The sequence below is a fragment of the Buceros rhinoceros genome, unplaced genomic scaffold (assembly GCF_000710305.1).
Source record: "Buceros rhinoceros silvestris isolate BGI_N320 unplaced genomic scaffold, ASM71030v1 scaffold29749, whole genome shotgun sequence".
NCBI classification, from domain to species: Eukaryota; Metazoa; Chordata; class Aves; order Bucerotiformes; family Bucerotidae; genus Buceros; species Buceros rhinoceros.
In genome coordinates this window covers 1-18,592 of record NW_010432625.1, presented here as the reverse complement: position 1 = coordinate 18,592, position 18,592 = coordinate 1, and the positions used below count along the sequence as shown (strand labels likewise).

The 18,592-nt window shown below is 40.4% G+C and overlaps 1 protein-coding gene across 1 annotated transcript in view; it reads right to left on the bottom strand.

Annotated features, from left to right (window-relative positions):
* Positions 1-13,717, bottom strand: part of ZNF318 (zinc finger protein 318) — a gene marked incomplete at its 5' end in the record, with an annotated part of 21,160 nt that extends 7,443 nt beyond the window's left edge. The window contains 5 exons of the mRNA XM_010143843.1: positions 1,367-1,653; positions 2,406-2,505; positions 5,511-6,935; positions 8,091-8,724; positions 13,572-13,717. Of these exons, the coding sequence (XP_010142145.1) occupies positions 1,367-1,653; positions 2,406-2,505; positions 5,511-6,935; positions 8,091-8,724; positions 13,572-13,717 (2,592 nt within the window). The remainder of the gene's footprint in view (positions 1-1,366; positions 1,654-2,405; positions 2,506-5,510; positions 6,936-8,090; positions 8,725-13,571) is intronic.
* Positions 13,718-18,592: the final 4,875 nt, after the last annotated feature.

Here is an 18,592-nt window from a genome sequence, read left to right as displayed (position 1 = left end):
GCAGCAGGAAGGGATCACAAGGTGACTTGCAAATAAGCAGAAAGGCACATGGTTTTGCCCTTAGATTGGCAGAGTCAACAGATCTCAGCTGACAAAAGGCCTGCACCATCTTTCTTTTCTTTTAAAAAGTTAGCAATCAGAATTACAAGGTGAAGCTTAGAGACTAATGGCAGTGTCCTATGTCCCTACAGAAAATATTCAATGTTCCCGGACAGAACTCAGAAATTTCCATGTTAAAAACAGGAACTACGAACAGGGGATCAAGTCATTATGGGTTTGGACAATACAAACAATGGAAGTTAAAATAATGAAAAATAAATTCACACATGCCATATCTCAAGAAAAGAAAGCAATATAACTTAATGCAATGCAGGATTTAACAGACATTATTGTCTACCTTAGTTTTACAATGTGGTTACTGAAGCAAATTGTTCGTAAAAGTAAGTGGATACTAAACTTCAGTGATGTTTTGAGAAACAACACAAAAGCAAGCCTTAAAATGAAAGACATCTAATGAGTTCTCTGAACCAGACTAGGGTGAAGCATAAGTAAAGTTTACAGGATACACAGATTTGAGTCAGCTAGTAGGAAATACCTCTTACCCTACTAGCATTTTCCTCTCTGCAAAAAATACACAGTAAAGTTTACACAAAAAACATCTCCCATCTCCCATCAGCTACTTGTTACATATTTGAATAAACATCTAAGAAGCAGGTTAATTAATCTCCTAAATGCATGCATAACCTTTCAGATGTTACGATCATACACCACTTCCACAGTAAAAACTACCTTCTGGAATGCCATAAGCCTGTTTTGATATATTCAGCACTCCGCAGTATAGACCCCGTCAGAGAGACCATACCGATGCGTACTGACATTTCTTAAGAGAGAGCATGTAGCATGCATGTAATAATCATGTTAGGCTGACAACGCTATGTTAAGTCTTCTGATTTGTTAATATCATCACCCAGGATGAAGATCAACACGCTCCAAACTTGCAGAGAGCTTTGCTGCTACAAACATTCCTCCTTGACAGGCCATGCCAGAAATATTGTAGAGGAAAAAAGTCCTGGTACGGCACTGAGACCAAACAGCTAGAGACACTCATGATACTGTTCCATCCAACCAACACCTCAGCAAAACCAAGATCAAAAAAGTAAATACTACTGAACTGCACAAACCCTAAAGGAAATTATAAACACTGATACATTGACTCCCACTTGCATGCACCATCAAAACCAGCATATGAGATGTGATAACAAATGATATCAAATGATCCTCTAGTAAATATCTGGGGGCAGCTGTCTCCGTAGTACCCTCTTCTCTTAACAGGAAAATCATTAGCATGCAAGCCAGAAGACTTTACCTTGCTGGAGGAAGATGTTTTCTCCTGAGCTTTTGCATTTTCTGACTTGCTGGTTTTTTCTGAGGAATCCTTGGTTTCCACAGATGGTTTCCGGGGTTTTTCAAATATGTTAATCCCCAGGATTTGTGCTACTTTGTCAAGCTCAGACTGCTTCTTGTCAGCTGCATCAGATTCTTTATGCAGCTCTGAAATCTCCTTCATAATGTTCTCTTGCAGCCTGTTCACCTCAACCAACAAGGGGTCTTTGTGTCCATCCTTCTCACGACGTTTTTTCCTCAACATCTCTCCTGAGCCAATTGAGGAAGTAGAAGAGTTGGAAATGCAACAGGAAAACTGCCTTAACATCTGTACAATTATTCCAACAACAAGTAAAATACTAATATAAAATGCTGCAGTTAAACCTTGACTAAGAAGTTGTAGAGACGGAAAAGACTCTCAGGTACAGCATCAGTAAACCTGTACAATACACCTATATAAGGATTGCCACCCCTAACAAAGGCACCATAATCCTCAAGGCAGAGAATCAATTTAATAATCACTACCTCCCTGTGTGACCAAACAAGCAAAAGTAAATCATACATTCTAATCTAAAATTATTTTTCCAAAGGTGAGGGAAATTAGTATTTACTTGGACCAAATAGAAGTTTCAAAAATAAAAAAGTTACCTCTCTTTTTATAGAGGATTTTTCCTTCTCCAAATAAGATTAATGAAAAACTGGAAGGCATGATGACATGTCTTCAGTTACTATTACACACTTCTTCTAAAGAAACACTAAAATGCACAAATTACAGCTCACTTATCAAGCTCCTGAAGAAGATGCAAGAGCAACTGTTTGCTCAACGTAACAGCCAAATTTTTACATAATTAAATTTAATATAGTAATCAGGTTATTGCTTTTTAAAGAGTTCTGCACTGCCTGGAGTATGGAAATTTTAAACTATAGACTATTATTATTTTCATCTTCATTTCTCCTAGCAGGTACTAGGACTTGTGAAACATCCCAGTGAAAAAAAAAGTGGGGGAGGGGATGCACTATACCTTGCTGTTTACGAAGCCTGTCCAATTCAGTCTTGAGGTAGTAAAGCTTCTTCTGCCGTGCTTCTCTTTCATTCTTCAGCTTTTCTCTCTCTTCTATCACCTAAACAGATTGGAAGGGGACTAGATTTTCTTCTCTTCACAACCTAAGTTAATCAGTCTTGCAAGAATGACAGCAAGACCTCAGTTTGCCAGTAACAGAACACCACTCACTATTCTCAAAATGTCAAGTATTTTAACAACTCTGCATCTGCAGGTAACTATATGATGTGCTCACACTTTAAATCTGAATTAAGGAGATTTTTTTCTTTTGGGCACTGTATTCCCCAAAACAGTTTTGCTTGTTGCACCATTTCCTAAGGCACTTAGGCTCAGCTGACTATCTTTTACAGGGGTGAGCAAGATCAATGCTAAATGGCACTTCAAAATTCATGCAGGATCTCTACAGCTACCACGTTCCATCAGTGACAAAAGACTTCACAGCCCTTTGCCCTGCTTCCTGTTCTGATTCTGGCCTATTTTAGCTATTATTTAGGCCTGTGCTACAATCTGATCATAACTGTATCACCAAGTATATTTTGCAGGCACAACTGTCTGAAATGAACCACCTGGATGAAGTTTGTTTCTTACTCAATAAGGTAAACCCTGGCATGGGTAGCTGTCAAATCTGCTTTTCACTGGTTTTCATTGATTCTCACAGAGGGAAACTAGGCAATATGCTATGAAACCTGAAAAGTTCTTTAAATTTCCTTCTCAGTTTCACTTCTGAAGAGACAAATCACATTTTTTTTACCTTCACAATGTTCTTAAAGCTTTCTACTGACTCCTCCCTTGAACAAAAAAGAGCTGACCCAAGGTCTTGTCTTCCCTAGAGAAACACTACTACTGTGGCAATGTAAATGATGGCAAGATCCCTAGATCCTGCTTGGAGCAAGCCCTGGAAGGATTTCTACCAACACAGTTAGGTCATGTCTTAGATACCACAGGTTTTGGGGGGTTTTTTGTTGTTCTGGGGTTTTTTTTTTTTTAATCATCAGAACACATTCTCTCATTCTGGGTTTTCTGCCAGCACTGGGGCATCAACTGGAGCACACAAGTTTTTATAGTCCAATCCTTTCCAACAAAAAACGGGGAACCAACCCCAAGCCAAAGACATCTGTAGTGCAGAAAAAGCCCTAGAAGTTCTGCCAAGATGCACAGGTGAGCTTCCAGGGTATGTCACAGCAGGAGAAAACCACACACCTTCAGCCAACAGAGCTCTTCCAGAAGCTCCAAGTTTCATTAACAAAATTTCAACTGTGTCAGCTGAAGAAATTATTATTCCTGCGAACGGTGAAAGCTCACTTATCTGCTGATGTAGCACTTTGATGAAGTAATTTCAAACAAAAAGCAGAGAGATTATCTCACATCAAAAATTTAAAGCGACTGCTTTTAAGCCTCTCTTGGATTCAGTGGTGCATGTTTCCACGGCCTGATTTGTTCTGAGGAGCACGATATAACTGAGCAGGCAAAAAGTTTCCAGCTTCTGCCATGTGCTGTTCTTCTATTAGCATATCTACCAACACAATGCATCATTAGAACAGCTACACTGAAATGGTATCTCTAATGTAGATAGGCATACGTAGATGAAAAACTACATAGATATGGGACAGCAACGTGCGCTTGCAGTTCAGAAAGCAAGTTGTATCCTGGGCTGCACAAAAACCACAGGCAGGTTGAGGAAGGTGATTCTCTGCCTCTACTCTGTTCTCATTAGACCCCACCTGGAGTACTGCGTCCAGCTCTGGGACCCCAGCACAACAAAGACGTGGACCTGTTGGGGCCATGAAAATTATTAGAGGGATGGAACACATCTCCTATGAAAGGCTGAGAGAGTTATGGTTGCTCAGCCAGAAGAAAAGAAGGCTCTGGGGAGACCTTATAGAAGCCTTTCAATATAAATGGGGCTTATGTGAAGGGTGGAGAGAGACTTCTTACCAAGGCCTGCAGGAACAGGACAAGGGGCAAGGGGTTTAAATCAAATGAGGGTAAATTTACATTAGACATAATTAAGACTTTTTTCCCAGTGAGGATGGCGGGACACTAGAACAGGCTGCCCACAGGAACTGTGGATGCCCTCTCCCTGGAAGTGTTCAAGGCCAGGCTGGATGAAGCTTTGACAACGTGTCCTAGTGGAAGGGATGGCAGGAGTGTTGAAATGAGATCATCTTTAAGGTCCCTTCTAACCAAAATCACTTTACGGTTCTATGCCCTTATTTTAACAACAAAGAATGAGTGGACACAAGTTTAAAAACTCAAGCAACTTCCAGGAATCTTCCAGTCCTTTGACAGTTATGTAACTACATTCTCCTATTTTAAAATACGTTACTCCCCACTAGTCTCTACTTACCATACAAACCAAGATAACAAAGAGGAAAACATTAACACCCATAACCTAAACTGATGTCAGATGCACTAAGAACAGCTTTGCTTAAGTTCTTCTGACTTTGTGATTCTAAGAGATAATTAATACAAATGTAGAGGAAAAAATTGTGTGCAACTGTGAATGATTACATCCTTTACTATGTATTTTAAAATGTCTAATATAGGTATAACCATGGTATTACTGTACCATGTTTAATTGGAGCATCCTGTGTTTCAGTTAGTGCCCATTGTCTATTGTTCCGCCACTGGACACCATTGAAAAAAGCCCAGATCCATATTCTTTTTACTGTCCCTTCAGGTATTTATGTATCTAGATATATTCAGGCATTTCAGTGTCTAAGCTCAGTGGAATAAAGCCAAGCTGTGGCCACCAGACTACCAGGTGTTTTTTCCGTAAGATTTTGGCTGGCCCCAAGAACTTCAACTTTGAGCTTGATTTCATCTGTTCAGCCATAAACTATGAATGTACAAGTTTGAGAGATTTTAAATGCATTTTTTTAAATTGTCACAGAGTAATACAGTCAAATGCCTAAAAAACTTTAACAGAGACAAATTTAGTCCAACTGCTTTTAAAATGGAGCCACTCAGGAAAAAAAAAAAAAAGAGCACCTGAAAAGGAGAACCTTCTACCCCAGCAATCAAAGCAGTCCAACATATTTTCATGTATCAGACCAGATAACATACCTTCTGCTTTTGAGCTGCTCGATTTTTTTCATCGGACATCTTTTCTGTAGTATTTTTGAGAGGGTGTGAAGACATACGAAGGGGAACCTTGGAATGAGTAGGAGTGGTAGGGACATGAACAAGCACAGAACTGTCTCTTTTTACATCAGGGACGTCCTTTCCCATAGAGACAGTTTCAATCACCCGAAGGTTGGGGCGTGTGGGGTTTGCTGACACAGGCATAGTAAGAAGACCATGGGCTTCCGGCAGTGTAGGATTAGGCTGCTGGGCAGGGGGATACATGGTCCAGCCAGGGGCTGCATAAGCCATGTAATGCCCATATGCATCATATCCTGGAGGAGCCATTGTAGGAGGTGGGTAGTTTTGGGGCATCTGAGTGGCAGTGAACTGGGAATAATTGGGAATTTGGTATTGGGAAACAGAAGTAGGTGTAGGTGGCAAACTAGCAGGAGCTGGTGGAACTGAGGGAATGAGAGAGACAGAAGGAAGTGGCTGTTCTGGAACATGTGGAGGTATAGCCTGTCCCACTGGCTTGTTCTTAGTATATTCTGATTTCTGAAGAGAGGATGCATCTTTAGGCTGCTGGAAAGAGACTGGAGGTGATGCTGAGCGATGCTGGCCTGACTCAGGAGAACGAGTGTCGCTGCGGCTGCGACGCAAGTCCCAAGGGTCCAGTCTACGATGATCTGAAGAGCGACGATCAGGAGAACGAGATGCCAACTTTTTTCCATGAAGGCGTTCCTGGGTACGCACAGCCAGTTTTCCAATCTCGGCCACACCAATGTCAAGCCCAATGGTTTTGAGTAAGTCATGGATCTTCGCGTATTCAGCATTAGGTTCTTCTAAAGGATCCACCTTGACAGATGGAGCAGAAGAAGGAGCTGGGCTCACTTTCTGGCTTACTATCTCATTGCCACAATTCATTGAGGGCTTCTGAATGGGGAGGGGTTCAGTTTTGGTGTCTTCATCCTCATCACCATAAAGAAATTTCTCTTCATCCTCAATGTCAGGAAAACTACGTCTCCTCTTCTCCTGAGCACTGACAGAATCAGCCATCATGCCTAGAATTCGGGAGAAACCACTGCCATCCTGACTGGCCCTCTCATGAGGTAGCAGGAAGTCAGTAAGGCGATCAGCGGTCTCTGACTTGGCTTCTACCTTTTCCTTGTGACTTAAGAAGCTCCCAAACTTCTCTTCAAATGAGAAAGCATCTTTGGGAGCCCCAGAAAGAGGGCTCCACTCATATAACTCATCACGTAACTCCTTGTTCGTAGACTCCATGACAGAGTCTTTGTTAAACCGTTTGAGAAAGTTTTCCACTTCAGAGGCAAAAGGAACCATGTTGCTGTTCTGGGGCAAAGACGAATGACTAGAAAGAAGAGGAAGATCGTTGCTGGAAGCTGGACTGCTTGAAAAGCCTTCAGGCTGAAAGAGATAGAAGTTGTTATTTACTACAGCACATTCTGATGAGACTTGCACCTCACAGAACAGACTAAGGAACATGCTAATTTCTCCTTGAGTCCACAGCTGAAGAAAACATTTAGAAAAGACAATACACAATTGAAAGAGAATGCAGAAGATTACAAAACAAGTTGCCTAATGATTCTGAAATGTCATGTCCAGCAATGAATGCTTATCTCAGTGAATACACAAAATCACAATTACATTTCAGAAATTTTTCACAAGCATAAGAACTGAAACCTCACAACATAATTCTAGCTATGCTTTGAATTTAATCACAGACAAATAGGATTTCAGCACCTTAAGAGAGGTAAAAAAAACCTGCACTGGAGTTTTATTCCCCATCACTTCTTCAGATATGCACAATTAATGCAATGTGAAATAGGATTTCCAGTAATAGGTATAGAATGAGATCCTCAGTATTGCAGCAACTCCTGAGATAAACATGTCAGTGTCAAACCAACACTGATTAGTAAAACAGGGAGATCAAAAGTGATGCGTTAAAACATGAGAAAAGCAAATTTATCACAGTGGTCACAACTGCCTGTCTTTCCATTGCTCTAATTTTAAGACTCAATTGGTACAGCCTGGGGTAGGGTTTGGTTAAGTAGGGTTGATCCCAGCCTGCAGTCCAAAGGGAAGAAAATAAGGAAACTCAAAGACGTTTTCAGCCAGGGGCACTGAAGATGCATTAGGCAGTTCTTCAAGTCTATAAAAAAACAAGAGGCACCGTGACAGGGAGAGAGCCTCAATCAATGTCCTGACTGCCTGTGTTACAAAAAGACTCATCTTTTCTATAAAATCTGGCCCAGATGTCAGCATCCTGGGCTGAATTTCAACAAGGGCATTTTATTCTGCCTTGGATTTATATATATATATATATATACACACACATGTTATTCTTGATTGAATGCCTTCACTGTTTAAACAATCTATAAATCCTAACTTGTATAGGCCTGCAAAAAGATACCTGTTCTTTCAAAGACAGGAAAATGTAAAGATTTGCCTTTTTTATTTAAAAAAGCAAACTAACATTCTGTATCCTGAAGTGACTGTTTTAGAACATATAGAACATATTTTAGAACATATAGAAACACAAGAGACAGACAGAGATCAAACCTGAACAGGAGACTCTACTTCCATCTCCACTCGTTTCTTCAAAATAGATTTTTTGGGCATGGATGGGATTTCCTCAGGCCTATATGTATACCGAGGCTCAGAAGTCTGTAGTGTGTTAGTCAAGCCAGGGATCACATAATCACTGCCTGAAACATCATGACTCAAGTTTCTACTACGTTCTTCTTCTTCTCTTTTCCTCCTTGCACGGTCAAGCTCTCGAAATTCTTCATTCAGATATGATGGGCTTGGGCTCCTACTGCGGCTGCGGCTTCGTCTGCGATAGTTTCGTGTTCCTGATGAGAAACCCTGATGCTCTCCACTCACACCATGCATCTTCTCATCCTTTTCATACCGTGGACGCTTTATTTCTCGTCCCCTCTCTTCTGGCCTCAACGGGTAGAATGATTTCCTGAGTTTGTCACCATCTCTGTCAGATCCACGAGGCAGCTCTTCTCGACGACCATAATGTGGACTATAATCTGAACGATGGAGGAAAACATCTCGGTTTCGGTAGTCTTCATCATGTCTCAAGATGAAGGGACTTGAAGGTTGATCTTCATGCGATGGGTATCTCTCAAGACCTCGGGGACATGCGAGGCCTCTGGTGAATATCGGACCATCAGCCACGTCATCCCTGTGTAAAAGAAGCACAGAATAAATGTAAGTACTTGAGTCAGGGTAAATTAAGTCTTACTCCTGCTCAAAGAGTAAGAGATTTCCAAATCAGTTTCAGACTAACATCTCCATCACTAAACAGAAGCAAGATTTTATGTACTAAAGGACAGGGGAGAGATGGAGACTTATTTTTAATGGTACTATACGTCCTTCCTAGGAAGTCACCTGCAAACACAGTGACATGAACAATTCAACTCATACTGCAGAAGGAGAGCCTTAAAAATTTGATAGGATGGATGTATTTCTGCGAAGGAGAAAGACTACACGTTTTTTTTAAAAAACCTTACTATCATATTTCAGACCACAATCTCTTTCTTTGTCTCTCCCAGCAAGACACCAAGGTCACATTTCATATGAATTATTCAAGGTATAATTCAGTTTCACACTGGCAAATGCAACCAGATCCTCTTTTTATCTTCAGCTGTGGACAAGGACCAGAAATTCTAGCAACATTTTCTGTTGCAACAGATCTGACACAGGATTGTCACTAATGACACGAACTGCTATATTCAAACAGAAGCACGGGGTTTTGTAAGATGCCTATGAACCAGGGATAGTAAATTTAATAGTATCATCCCTTTGTGCAAGCCCCTACATTATATGCACGTCCCTGCATTACAGTGGACATGCAATTGGCAAAACACCAGAATAACTAGCTGCATCTCTAGAAACTGATTTCCATACACACCTCCGATTAGGAGTACTGTTTTAACTAAGGCCTTTTTCCCCACCCCTAAAATCTTTTCTGGGACTGTTCTTTAGATCAGGCAGAAACAAACCAAACTGCTTTAAAATTACTTGCTGCTGTCAGTAATCACAAGCGTTTCAAAAATCTAGCAAGACTGCCCAAAAATGGGAAGCAAATGGGCTCCTTAAGTGAAATCAATAGGACAGAAAACTTTGAGAAATATCTTTCCTGAGTAATCAAGACTCTGACTTGAGACAAGCTCTGTACGATTGCTGGAATCCTCAAAAACTACCTCCTCGTCCTGAGAAAAATCCCTCCATTGATCTGAGAATGGGCAAGCCAAGTCATGCCAGATGACACTTTCAAAACTATTTGCAGGTAAAATCCCCGGTCTTTAGTCACCAGACTAAAGAATAACAGACATAAACAGACGAGGTCTTTTTCTGGAGTATTTTCATAGGTTACACATATATATTATATATATGTGTGTATATATATACATATATAGGTTACACATGCATATTTAAGAATATTTAAGAAAACCAACACAAAACTTCACTTCATCTCTAACCTGCAAAATTGCAAACATTTCATATGTTATTAGATGCTTTATCAGACCAATACATCTTATAATGTTAACATGGCATATACCAGCACCCACAATATTTGATGGTATTTTTCCAGTTTCCAGAAAACTACACACATCCACCCCCTCCAAAAGCATAAAAGTATCTAAATAGTATTAAATTAAATTTCATACATAAACGTTGCTGTTTACAGCCTACATAAAGGTATGTGTATCCCCAGTGTCACCTTTCCGGAGAGCCTGCTGCACCTATACAAGATGCATGAACACACGTGGTGGAGTAACAGATGTATTTCATCATACGCCTTAAGTTGATTTTTGTGCTAATAATTTGTATGCGTGCTTGCCAGGTAGCACCAACAATTCAAATGTTCTGACTGCAGTGGCAAAGCAAACAAAACATTTAATCCTATTTGGAAAGAAAGGAACTATATATGCAAATTTCAAACCCCAGATTAAATACAGGTGTGAGGAAAAGAATCACTTGCCTTAGAGAAAGTGTGGTTCTTTGAAGTATGTCTTCTGTAAATAGTCCAACAGATGTATGTCCCTCTTAATTGGTTTGGGTGCTTTTAGCCAGCAATGTTCACTGCAGGCTACTGTATCCCTGAGGTACAAGGTGGTATCACTGTGACCACCCAATTCCTTCACCAACACAGAGCCCACGAATTACTGGAATTTGTTGTTTCAGAGAAGAACAGAACAGAGACTACATAGAAATGATGCCTCAGAGAACTACAACTAGTGTCAGTTTACTTTCTGGCATATTTATTTACATACACACACAGAAGCAGAGGCAAACAATGGTCTTGTCAGCAACCAAGAGGGATCCACCTTAACACACCGTCTTTGAATAGAAGTCAGATGTGCTGTTCATACTCAAGCCAATTTCAAAGCACGGCTTAATACAGACTGAGTATCTACAGTGCTACAGTATAATCTCTTGGATTAACCTAAGATGAAAAGAATTGGTGGGATGCTCTGTATAGCTTATGCCAGCTCAGATAGTAGTAGAATGTGTTAAAAATACTGTCAGAGGAGGAGATGGAAGAGAAGGAGAGTGGCAAGCTACATTCCTCACTTTGACAGACTGAGATCCTGGAAGCTAAGATAACACTAAACTGTTCAAGTAGAAGACTGAAGCTGCTTAGGTGACCTTGAAGTCACAGGCCAGCAGCATTCAGTATGCTTACTTAGATGTGTGCAGGAGGCCAGCTGCCCTAGAAACTCGGGGTAAATTCTTAGAGATGTTTTAGGATGGACCTTCACGCGGACACGCATGCGGATTTTCGGGATCCCTGGGGCATCCTGAAAATCCACTGCTGCAGGAGAATCCAAAAGCATCACTGATTTCCATCCTTTTGTATTTTATTTCCTTTATAGGCTGATGAACCTCTCTATCATCCCAAGGCCATGCAGATTACAGAGAATAATTTGTAGAAGTGATTGCTTGAAATCTCTGAGTAGCTTGCAAAAACAGATGAGAATAACTAAATTCAAAATTATTTACTCCAAAATTGAAGAGACATCTTCAGAAAACACTCTGGTTTTAATTTTTTTTTTTTTTATGAGAATGAGAACATACCACAAGCAAAATAAGAATGTGATATGCCCAGTATTAAGCCCAACAACAGTTCACAATAAGGGCTACTTTAAAGCCCAGCAAGAGATATAAAGTTGGCATCCCAGTACCAGGGCATCCTCTCAGAGGGGAAAGAAAAAAACACATTACAAAAAATTATGTGATAAACAACATCCTTAACCAAAGTGTCTTCTAAAAACAACCAAAATGGCTAAGCAGTGAAGAAATTTGGAAGTCAGAAGCAGTACCTAGAAGATTTATAAGGGATGACTACACTGTCACACACTTTAAGCTTCTGGACAGCATGCACCACTCAGACTTTGTGCAGCTGGCACAAACAGACTGGACAGAGAAAGAAAAAAAGTGAATGTAACCACATAGAGGTCTTGCATACCTACACTACAAATATAGGGGAAGTCACTTAAAAGCTGAGGTCTACAGTTTCACTTTTTCTTACTCTCATTCTGATTCATCTGTCACTTTTATATCTTCTCAGGAGTCTATTCTGACCATTTTCTTACATTTATGGGTCCTGTAACAGAGATTAAGTCAAAGTTCTTCATCGTTTTCATCCTTACATTAAAATAAACTCCACTGTACCTGATTTTACTTCTAACCACACATCATAACCACAAAACAGGTTGAACTTAAAACCTCACTAGAGAAAAGGAAGTAATGGGACAAACACACATCCCTGGCCTGCATGTTCTTAATTTGCCAGAGAAGGGCCAGTTCTCCTACACACTATTTCGTGCTCCTTCTACCTGCTGTACTCTCCCTGGGCATACGCACTCATTTCATTCAGAATACTGCAGACCACACAGGGGATTTACAAATCAAACACTGATCCCATGAGAACTGGGATAAAGGTGTAAAAGTGACGGTACTGAAAACTAAACTCTCATTTGGTTTTCTGCACCTGCTGAAACTTAACCTTACACTTGAGAAAGTCAGGAAATTCACTTAATCTGCTCACGTCCCTCTTTGTCTCTGTCTCTCTCTCTTTTTTTTTTTTTCTTAACAGTTGGGGATATTTGCTTCAAAAATAGAAGTTCTAGTGCTTATTTTGCACTGGACGCTTATTCCTGACTTGCCTGACCTAAAACTGCAGCTGTATGCTCTGGGGCACAAACTATGCCATTTTAACTTCATAAATCAAGACAAATAAAACTATTTTATTTGCACAAAGTCTTCTGATTTTACTTCTTTTGACAGTTCATACCTGTTCTCCTACTGAAAGCAAAGATTTCTAAACAGTATTTACTAATATTTAGACTTTACTGTTCACAGCAGTATTTTTTGCATAAAAGATGTCTCTTCATTTACTATGTTTCTCTCCAATTCTAATCAAGGGACCCTAGGAATTCTAACGCTTACTTTACCATGTATGAGACTGTCTGACGATGCTCACTTCTCTTCTGCAGGGTTTCTGAAGTCACAATAATAAATTTTCTTCAAGCAACCCTAGAGCTTTCTTCTGGACTATTCTCAAAAAATAGGAAAGCAGATTATTATTCTGCCTAAATAAGGAAGGTGGAGGCTTACGCTATCCGTAAACAACCTTCCTTTCAGTCAGGACTAGGTAGGTTCATAAGCAACTGAAGAGGTGGCTGAAGCTATGAAATGTCTAATGAATAGCTCCCTCCTGCAATATACTCTAGGCACTTTTAGTTTATATGGGTTTTAGAAGCAGCTGACAAAAATCAGAGAAGAAATATCTGTTTAGAGTTACTACGAACACAAGCAGCAACTTTTGTTCAGGAATACCCTGCCCCACAACTTGCTGGAAGCTGGGGAGTATTCCAGGGAAGCATCACTACATGTTTGCCCTCTTAACCTTGTTCCCTAGGCATTCACCGGGCTAATTAGATGTTTCGTCTCACCCAGTAAAGCCATACCCACATTCTTACTGTTTCACACACTTGAATCCCCATCTGCAGAGGACCATACCTGTCACTCAGGTTATCAACTGGTGAGCCCAGTCTATCAGGCAGCCTCCTTCGCTCTGGTGTGCCAGTGCAATACCGGTCATTACCAACAGTAATCCGCAAACTCTGTTCCAGTGAAGACTCAGAGCGGAGACTCGGTGAACGTCTCTGTAAATTGAAGAAAGAGTGCAAGCCCATCAATCAGGGAATTTTAATCTCAGCTACAGAAAGGCAAGTGACTCTGCTCTGCTTAACATAGAAGACTTGGGGTAGATGGATCAAGTAAAAGATCAAATTAAAAGAACACTTGTTCCAAATATTTAGATTGTCTTTACTAAACAAAGTTACTAAAGAAAGGGGATGGTATTGACTGTGTTTCGTTTCTCATCCTAGTTGGCAAAAACATGCTCTATATTCAAATTATCTAGAAGGGAAATTCTCAATGCAAAAAATACATTTCAAAAAGCACCATTTTGGAAGGAGAGAAAACAGAGAGAAGTTCAAGAAGCCCCAGATTTGCACTGTCCTCCCTTCTTTGTAGAGGAGAAGCAGCTAAACTAACATTGCATAAAAAACAGTGCCAGGAATTTCTTAATAGAAGTGTCTGGATTTCTGGCCCTTTCCGACTTTAGTAACAACATGAACCAAACTATAAACCAGCGTAAACAAAGATTTTCTTAACAGTGAGGTTTTCAACAGTTCTCCTCACTACATGCTGCTTTCAGCAGGTAAGCACAACATAATACTAAAACCACCAGTAACTATAGAAACACCTTCTTTAATAGAATTAGATCCTCGTTATTTATTAATGGTAGAGATTAACCAGAGCTAAGTAAAGTTGCCTTTGAAAAAAAACTACATCAGAGAAGGCCTGAGCTAACTGCCTCTGCACAGACCTTCCTTTGGACCCATACTCAATAAAGAAAGTGTCATTACTGGTAAGTTATGCTTAACTAGTTATGTCTCACATCATTCTAGAACATGACACAGGAATACAGGAATGATCAAAGTAAGAGGAGTTCCATAAGAAACAGATTAGACTGCCTGAAGATGGAGATACTTGACTGACTTTTTTAAACCAACATGGTTTAGATTCTGCTTAATAGGAAGCAATGAATCAGCTTCAGTTCTGCAAACCAGTCATGCACTGCATATAGCTTTCACCACTGAAAACTGCAGTAGCAAGCAGCAGGTGCACTGTGAGAAGATGCAGCAGATTCAGCTCAATCCTCCAAGAAACCAAAAGAACAGTACCTAGTCTCCCACAGGAAAGCACAGAATTCCCTCACAAATTTGCCAAACAAAATTTACTGCAGTACGAATCTGCACTAGAATCCATTGTGCACATAGCCTTGGCCTAAGATGACATATTAGTGATTTCTGGTTTGCTCCATTAATCCGAATCACAGAATTTATCAGAACATGTTTTAATTACTTTCCAAGATCAACTGTGTTGTATACAGCACAATATGATCCTGCAACAGCCTGTCTGACATACAACATTGTCCTGGTTTCAGTGGACGTCTCATACAAACGCACTCTGAGGTGCGCAGATGCGCAATATAACACTGAATTTTGAGGGCTACCTCAGGATGTCATTATCTGGAGGGGCATCTTCTTGACATCGAGACTGTTGGCAAGTTGGGCAATTACATGACAACCATCTACAGTAAACGGAGACAGAGAAGTGATGATTACATCTCAGAACAAACTTCTGGGCAAAGGAAAGAAAAAGTTTACATTTATAAAGTTTCAGATATTAGGATTGCCTATGATTGCCATACAGATCGCCCAGAGACAGGAGTTACAGTAGTACATTTTTGAACTTCACAATTTTTAGGGGCTTTTTCAGTTTGGGAAATCCCAGTTTTAACAGCTTTTTCATTTAGAGCACCTGACACCACCACTAGTCATTCCTAGCTATGCACTACACTGTATTTTCCTCCCTTACTGTTCCGACGCCTAAACTGCAGTTACCATTGCCGTATTATTACACAGGTTGCATACCAGTTCTTAATTTCTTCTTTATGTTAACCCAACATACTCCTGTCCTCTAATTTCAGCCAATTTTTTTACAGGAAAGCAAAGAAGCAGAGAGAAACTATTAAAACAAACAAGCATGCAGGTCAGCAGGGACAAATAAAATCAGCATGCATAAACCTTGCAAGAACCAACAAAGTCCACCCAAATTTCTCCCTGTATAGCTCTCACCTTCCTTTCCTCCATTACATTTTTCAACAGTCACCCCAATAGTCACTCGCTGCTCTTCCACAAAGTTTTCCCCAGCTACTAAGAAACTAAGACCACCCGTACTTGCAATGCCCAACACACAGCTCTACCAGCAGTCAGCATCCAGTTATACATAAGCAAATGAGCAACAATGCTGGTAACTTGGGAATGCATGCACTCCATCTCACAAACAAACAAACAAACAACTCCCATAATCAAGTAAAGGCAGTAGGAAATCTCTAAGGCTGCTCGTTCCATACTCCAGGGTAGGAACAATAACATAAAGCCTGTACTCAAAACTTTTCCGAATTTCAACTCCATGCCCTTACTCCATCAGCGTCTTCATTCCACATCCCACATCTTCTACCCTTACACATATACCCCTCTTCCAAGCCCTCCTTCCTTCCTGCAGCTTAAATTCTTCTTCCTCAGTCTTCTGTCTGAGTTTATCTCCTTTCAGTGACACCTCAAAAATGCCACTCACTAACACATTTGTCTAATTCTCCACATTTCCATATTTTGTAGCCTCAAACTTCCAGGAGGGAGTTTTAAGTCATATAAACCTGAAAACTTCATTAAAACCTTACCCAATCACACTGACCCAACAAATTTGCTGCCTGATCACATTCAGTTCCGCTGTTTGGAAAAGATCAGCATAATCTCAGCTTTTATCCTGCCCTAATTAACACTAATTTTGTAAACAGTACTTACAGAAAGTAAAATCAACATGCATATATATTTTATGCTTCATAACTTTACTTTTAAAGAACTGGTGTTGTCAAACACCTTTTGGTAGACAAAGGCTTCCATGGAAAAACGTGCACAATATACACTTTAAGAATTACTCACACTGGGATTTAGCATATATAAGAGATGACACACTACAGGTTAAAAAGCTATATTTAATTGTCTTAGGATCCTTTGTACTGTAAGAGCTACTTCCTAGAGAAAGGTTTTCCTTAAGTGCAGTAATATTCTTGTAAATAAACAAAAAATCTATTTTGCTCAACAGTTCAGCACTAGCTAACTTGCTAAAGCCTAATTTCTAGGATTAATGATTTTGCAATTACTATTTTCTGAAATTAGAATAGGCAAGAAAAATATCAAGAATCTGCAACAGTTTGCTGAGATAACTACTGTAACTGGAGCCAGAATGGTGCAGAATAACACTGGAAGAATACTGTTTGTAAAGAATCATATTCATGTAAAGTGGGGGGGTTTGCTGGTGCTTTTTTTCCTCTAAAGAGGCAGTGGGAAGCTTTCAGTCAAAAATGTCTAGTTCAAACTTCTCTGCATCGGAACCACCAACACATTCGGCACTGAAAGTTTTGTTACAGCCGGCACAGCTTCACAGCCTATCATAGATACCACAAGACGTCAGACAGTGATGGTGAAGTCAGTTTAAGAAAGTCCTGCTCCTGTATCCTAGTTTGTCATCCCCTCAGTTGTGACCATGCAACCATCAAACCACAACACAAACTGACATGAATCAAATTTAAAATTATCTCTTGTTTTAAAAGTACTTATTTTCAACATGGGTCTTACTAGCAATGCAATTTGCAGGGCTGCCCCACAGACAGGTTAGACGATTGAGCTAATGGTGAAATATAGCCTAAAACCAAATGGTCAAAGGCACTTCTCAGCCTGGCTTGGCTTAGCTGTCAAATACAACATAATCTTTCATACCTTTATGACATCTCACCTTTAAATACCGAATAGAACCAATAGCTGAACTCCACTACAATCACCTGCTACGATCTCTTCTATGGCTACAGCTCTGAAGAAATCCAGTAAGAACCTGTACCACCATCAGAAAGGGCAATCCCCATTCTGACCTGCGGTCCCATCATGCAATGAATAATAGCAGACAATGTATTTTTGTTGGATTGACATTCTGCCACATAGTTTCCTCAAATCAGCTCGCCCTGCAACTTCACAAATACAAGTGTGAGCAGAATAGAGGGAGCAGAATATACTGCAGAGCGAGAGGAAAACGTGAGAGTACCATTCCTTTCAACCGTACACGTGATTGAGCGACCATGGAACCAGTGCCTAAAATATCCCACTATGAAAATCTCTTCTTTCAGGACAATACAATTACACAATGAACCTACTACATATTGCAGGTAACAGTCATCAGGCAAGACAACCACTGCACCAAGGAGTAACAAGAGAAAACCTAAGTGAGCAAATGCCACCCGCTCAGAAAAATGTATGGCAATACACTCTGGTTTAGTACGCAGTATCTGCAAGATGGGATCACTTCATATACAAAACCAGAGTTTTGCATGCCCAAATCAGATTTTGCCAACACTGAGCAAGAAGACTGGAACACCTTGCGCACTGGTCCAACTACAAAGCACTGCCTATCAAAGAACACCTCTCAAAGATACCAACCTGTAACAGATTGTCCTCCTTTGTATGCCCATGACAGCAGGAAGAAAGTATTCATTAAGCATCCGATTAAAAAATTTATCTTCCCATAAACTAAACGATATTTATACAATAACACCATCCAGTGTTAAGCGAAGGGAAGGAACGAGGTATCTTAGCAGAAGACAGCATAAGCTTTGAGCCTCGTCTAAAATGGCTCTAGCCGCTAGAAGCGAAATAAAAATGTAACGGAAATTAAAGGAAAAACGGAATTTTTATTTTTTTCCCCGTTTGGTTTTATAAGGCACAGGGGGCAAAACACCCTTCTCCCTCCCCACGGGAGGGCCCGCGGCCGATGCAACTCTGCAAGGACTCGCCGCGCCAAGTTTGGTGGCCTGATCCCGCTGCCACCCGCTTCACCCCTTCCACCGGCGGCGCCGC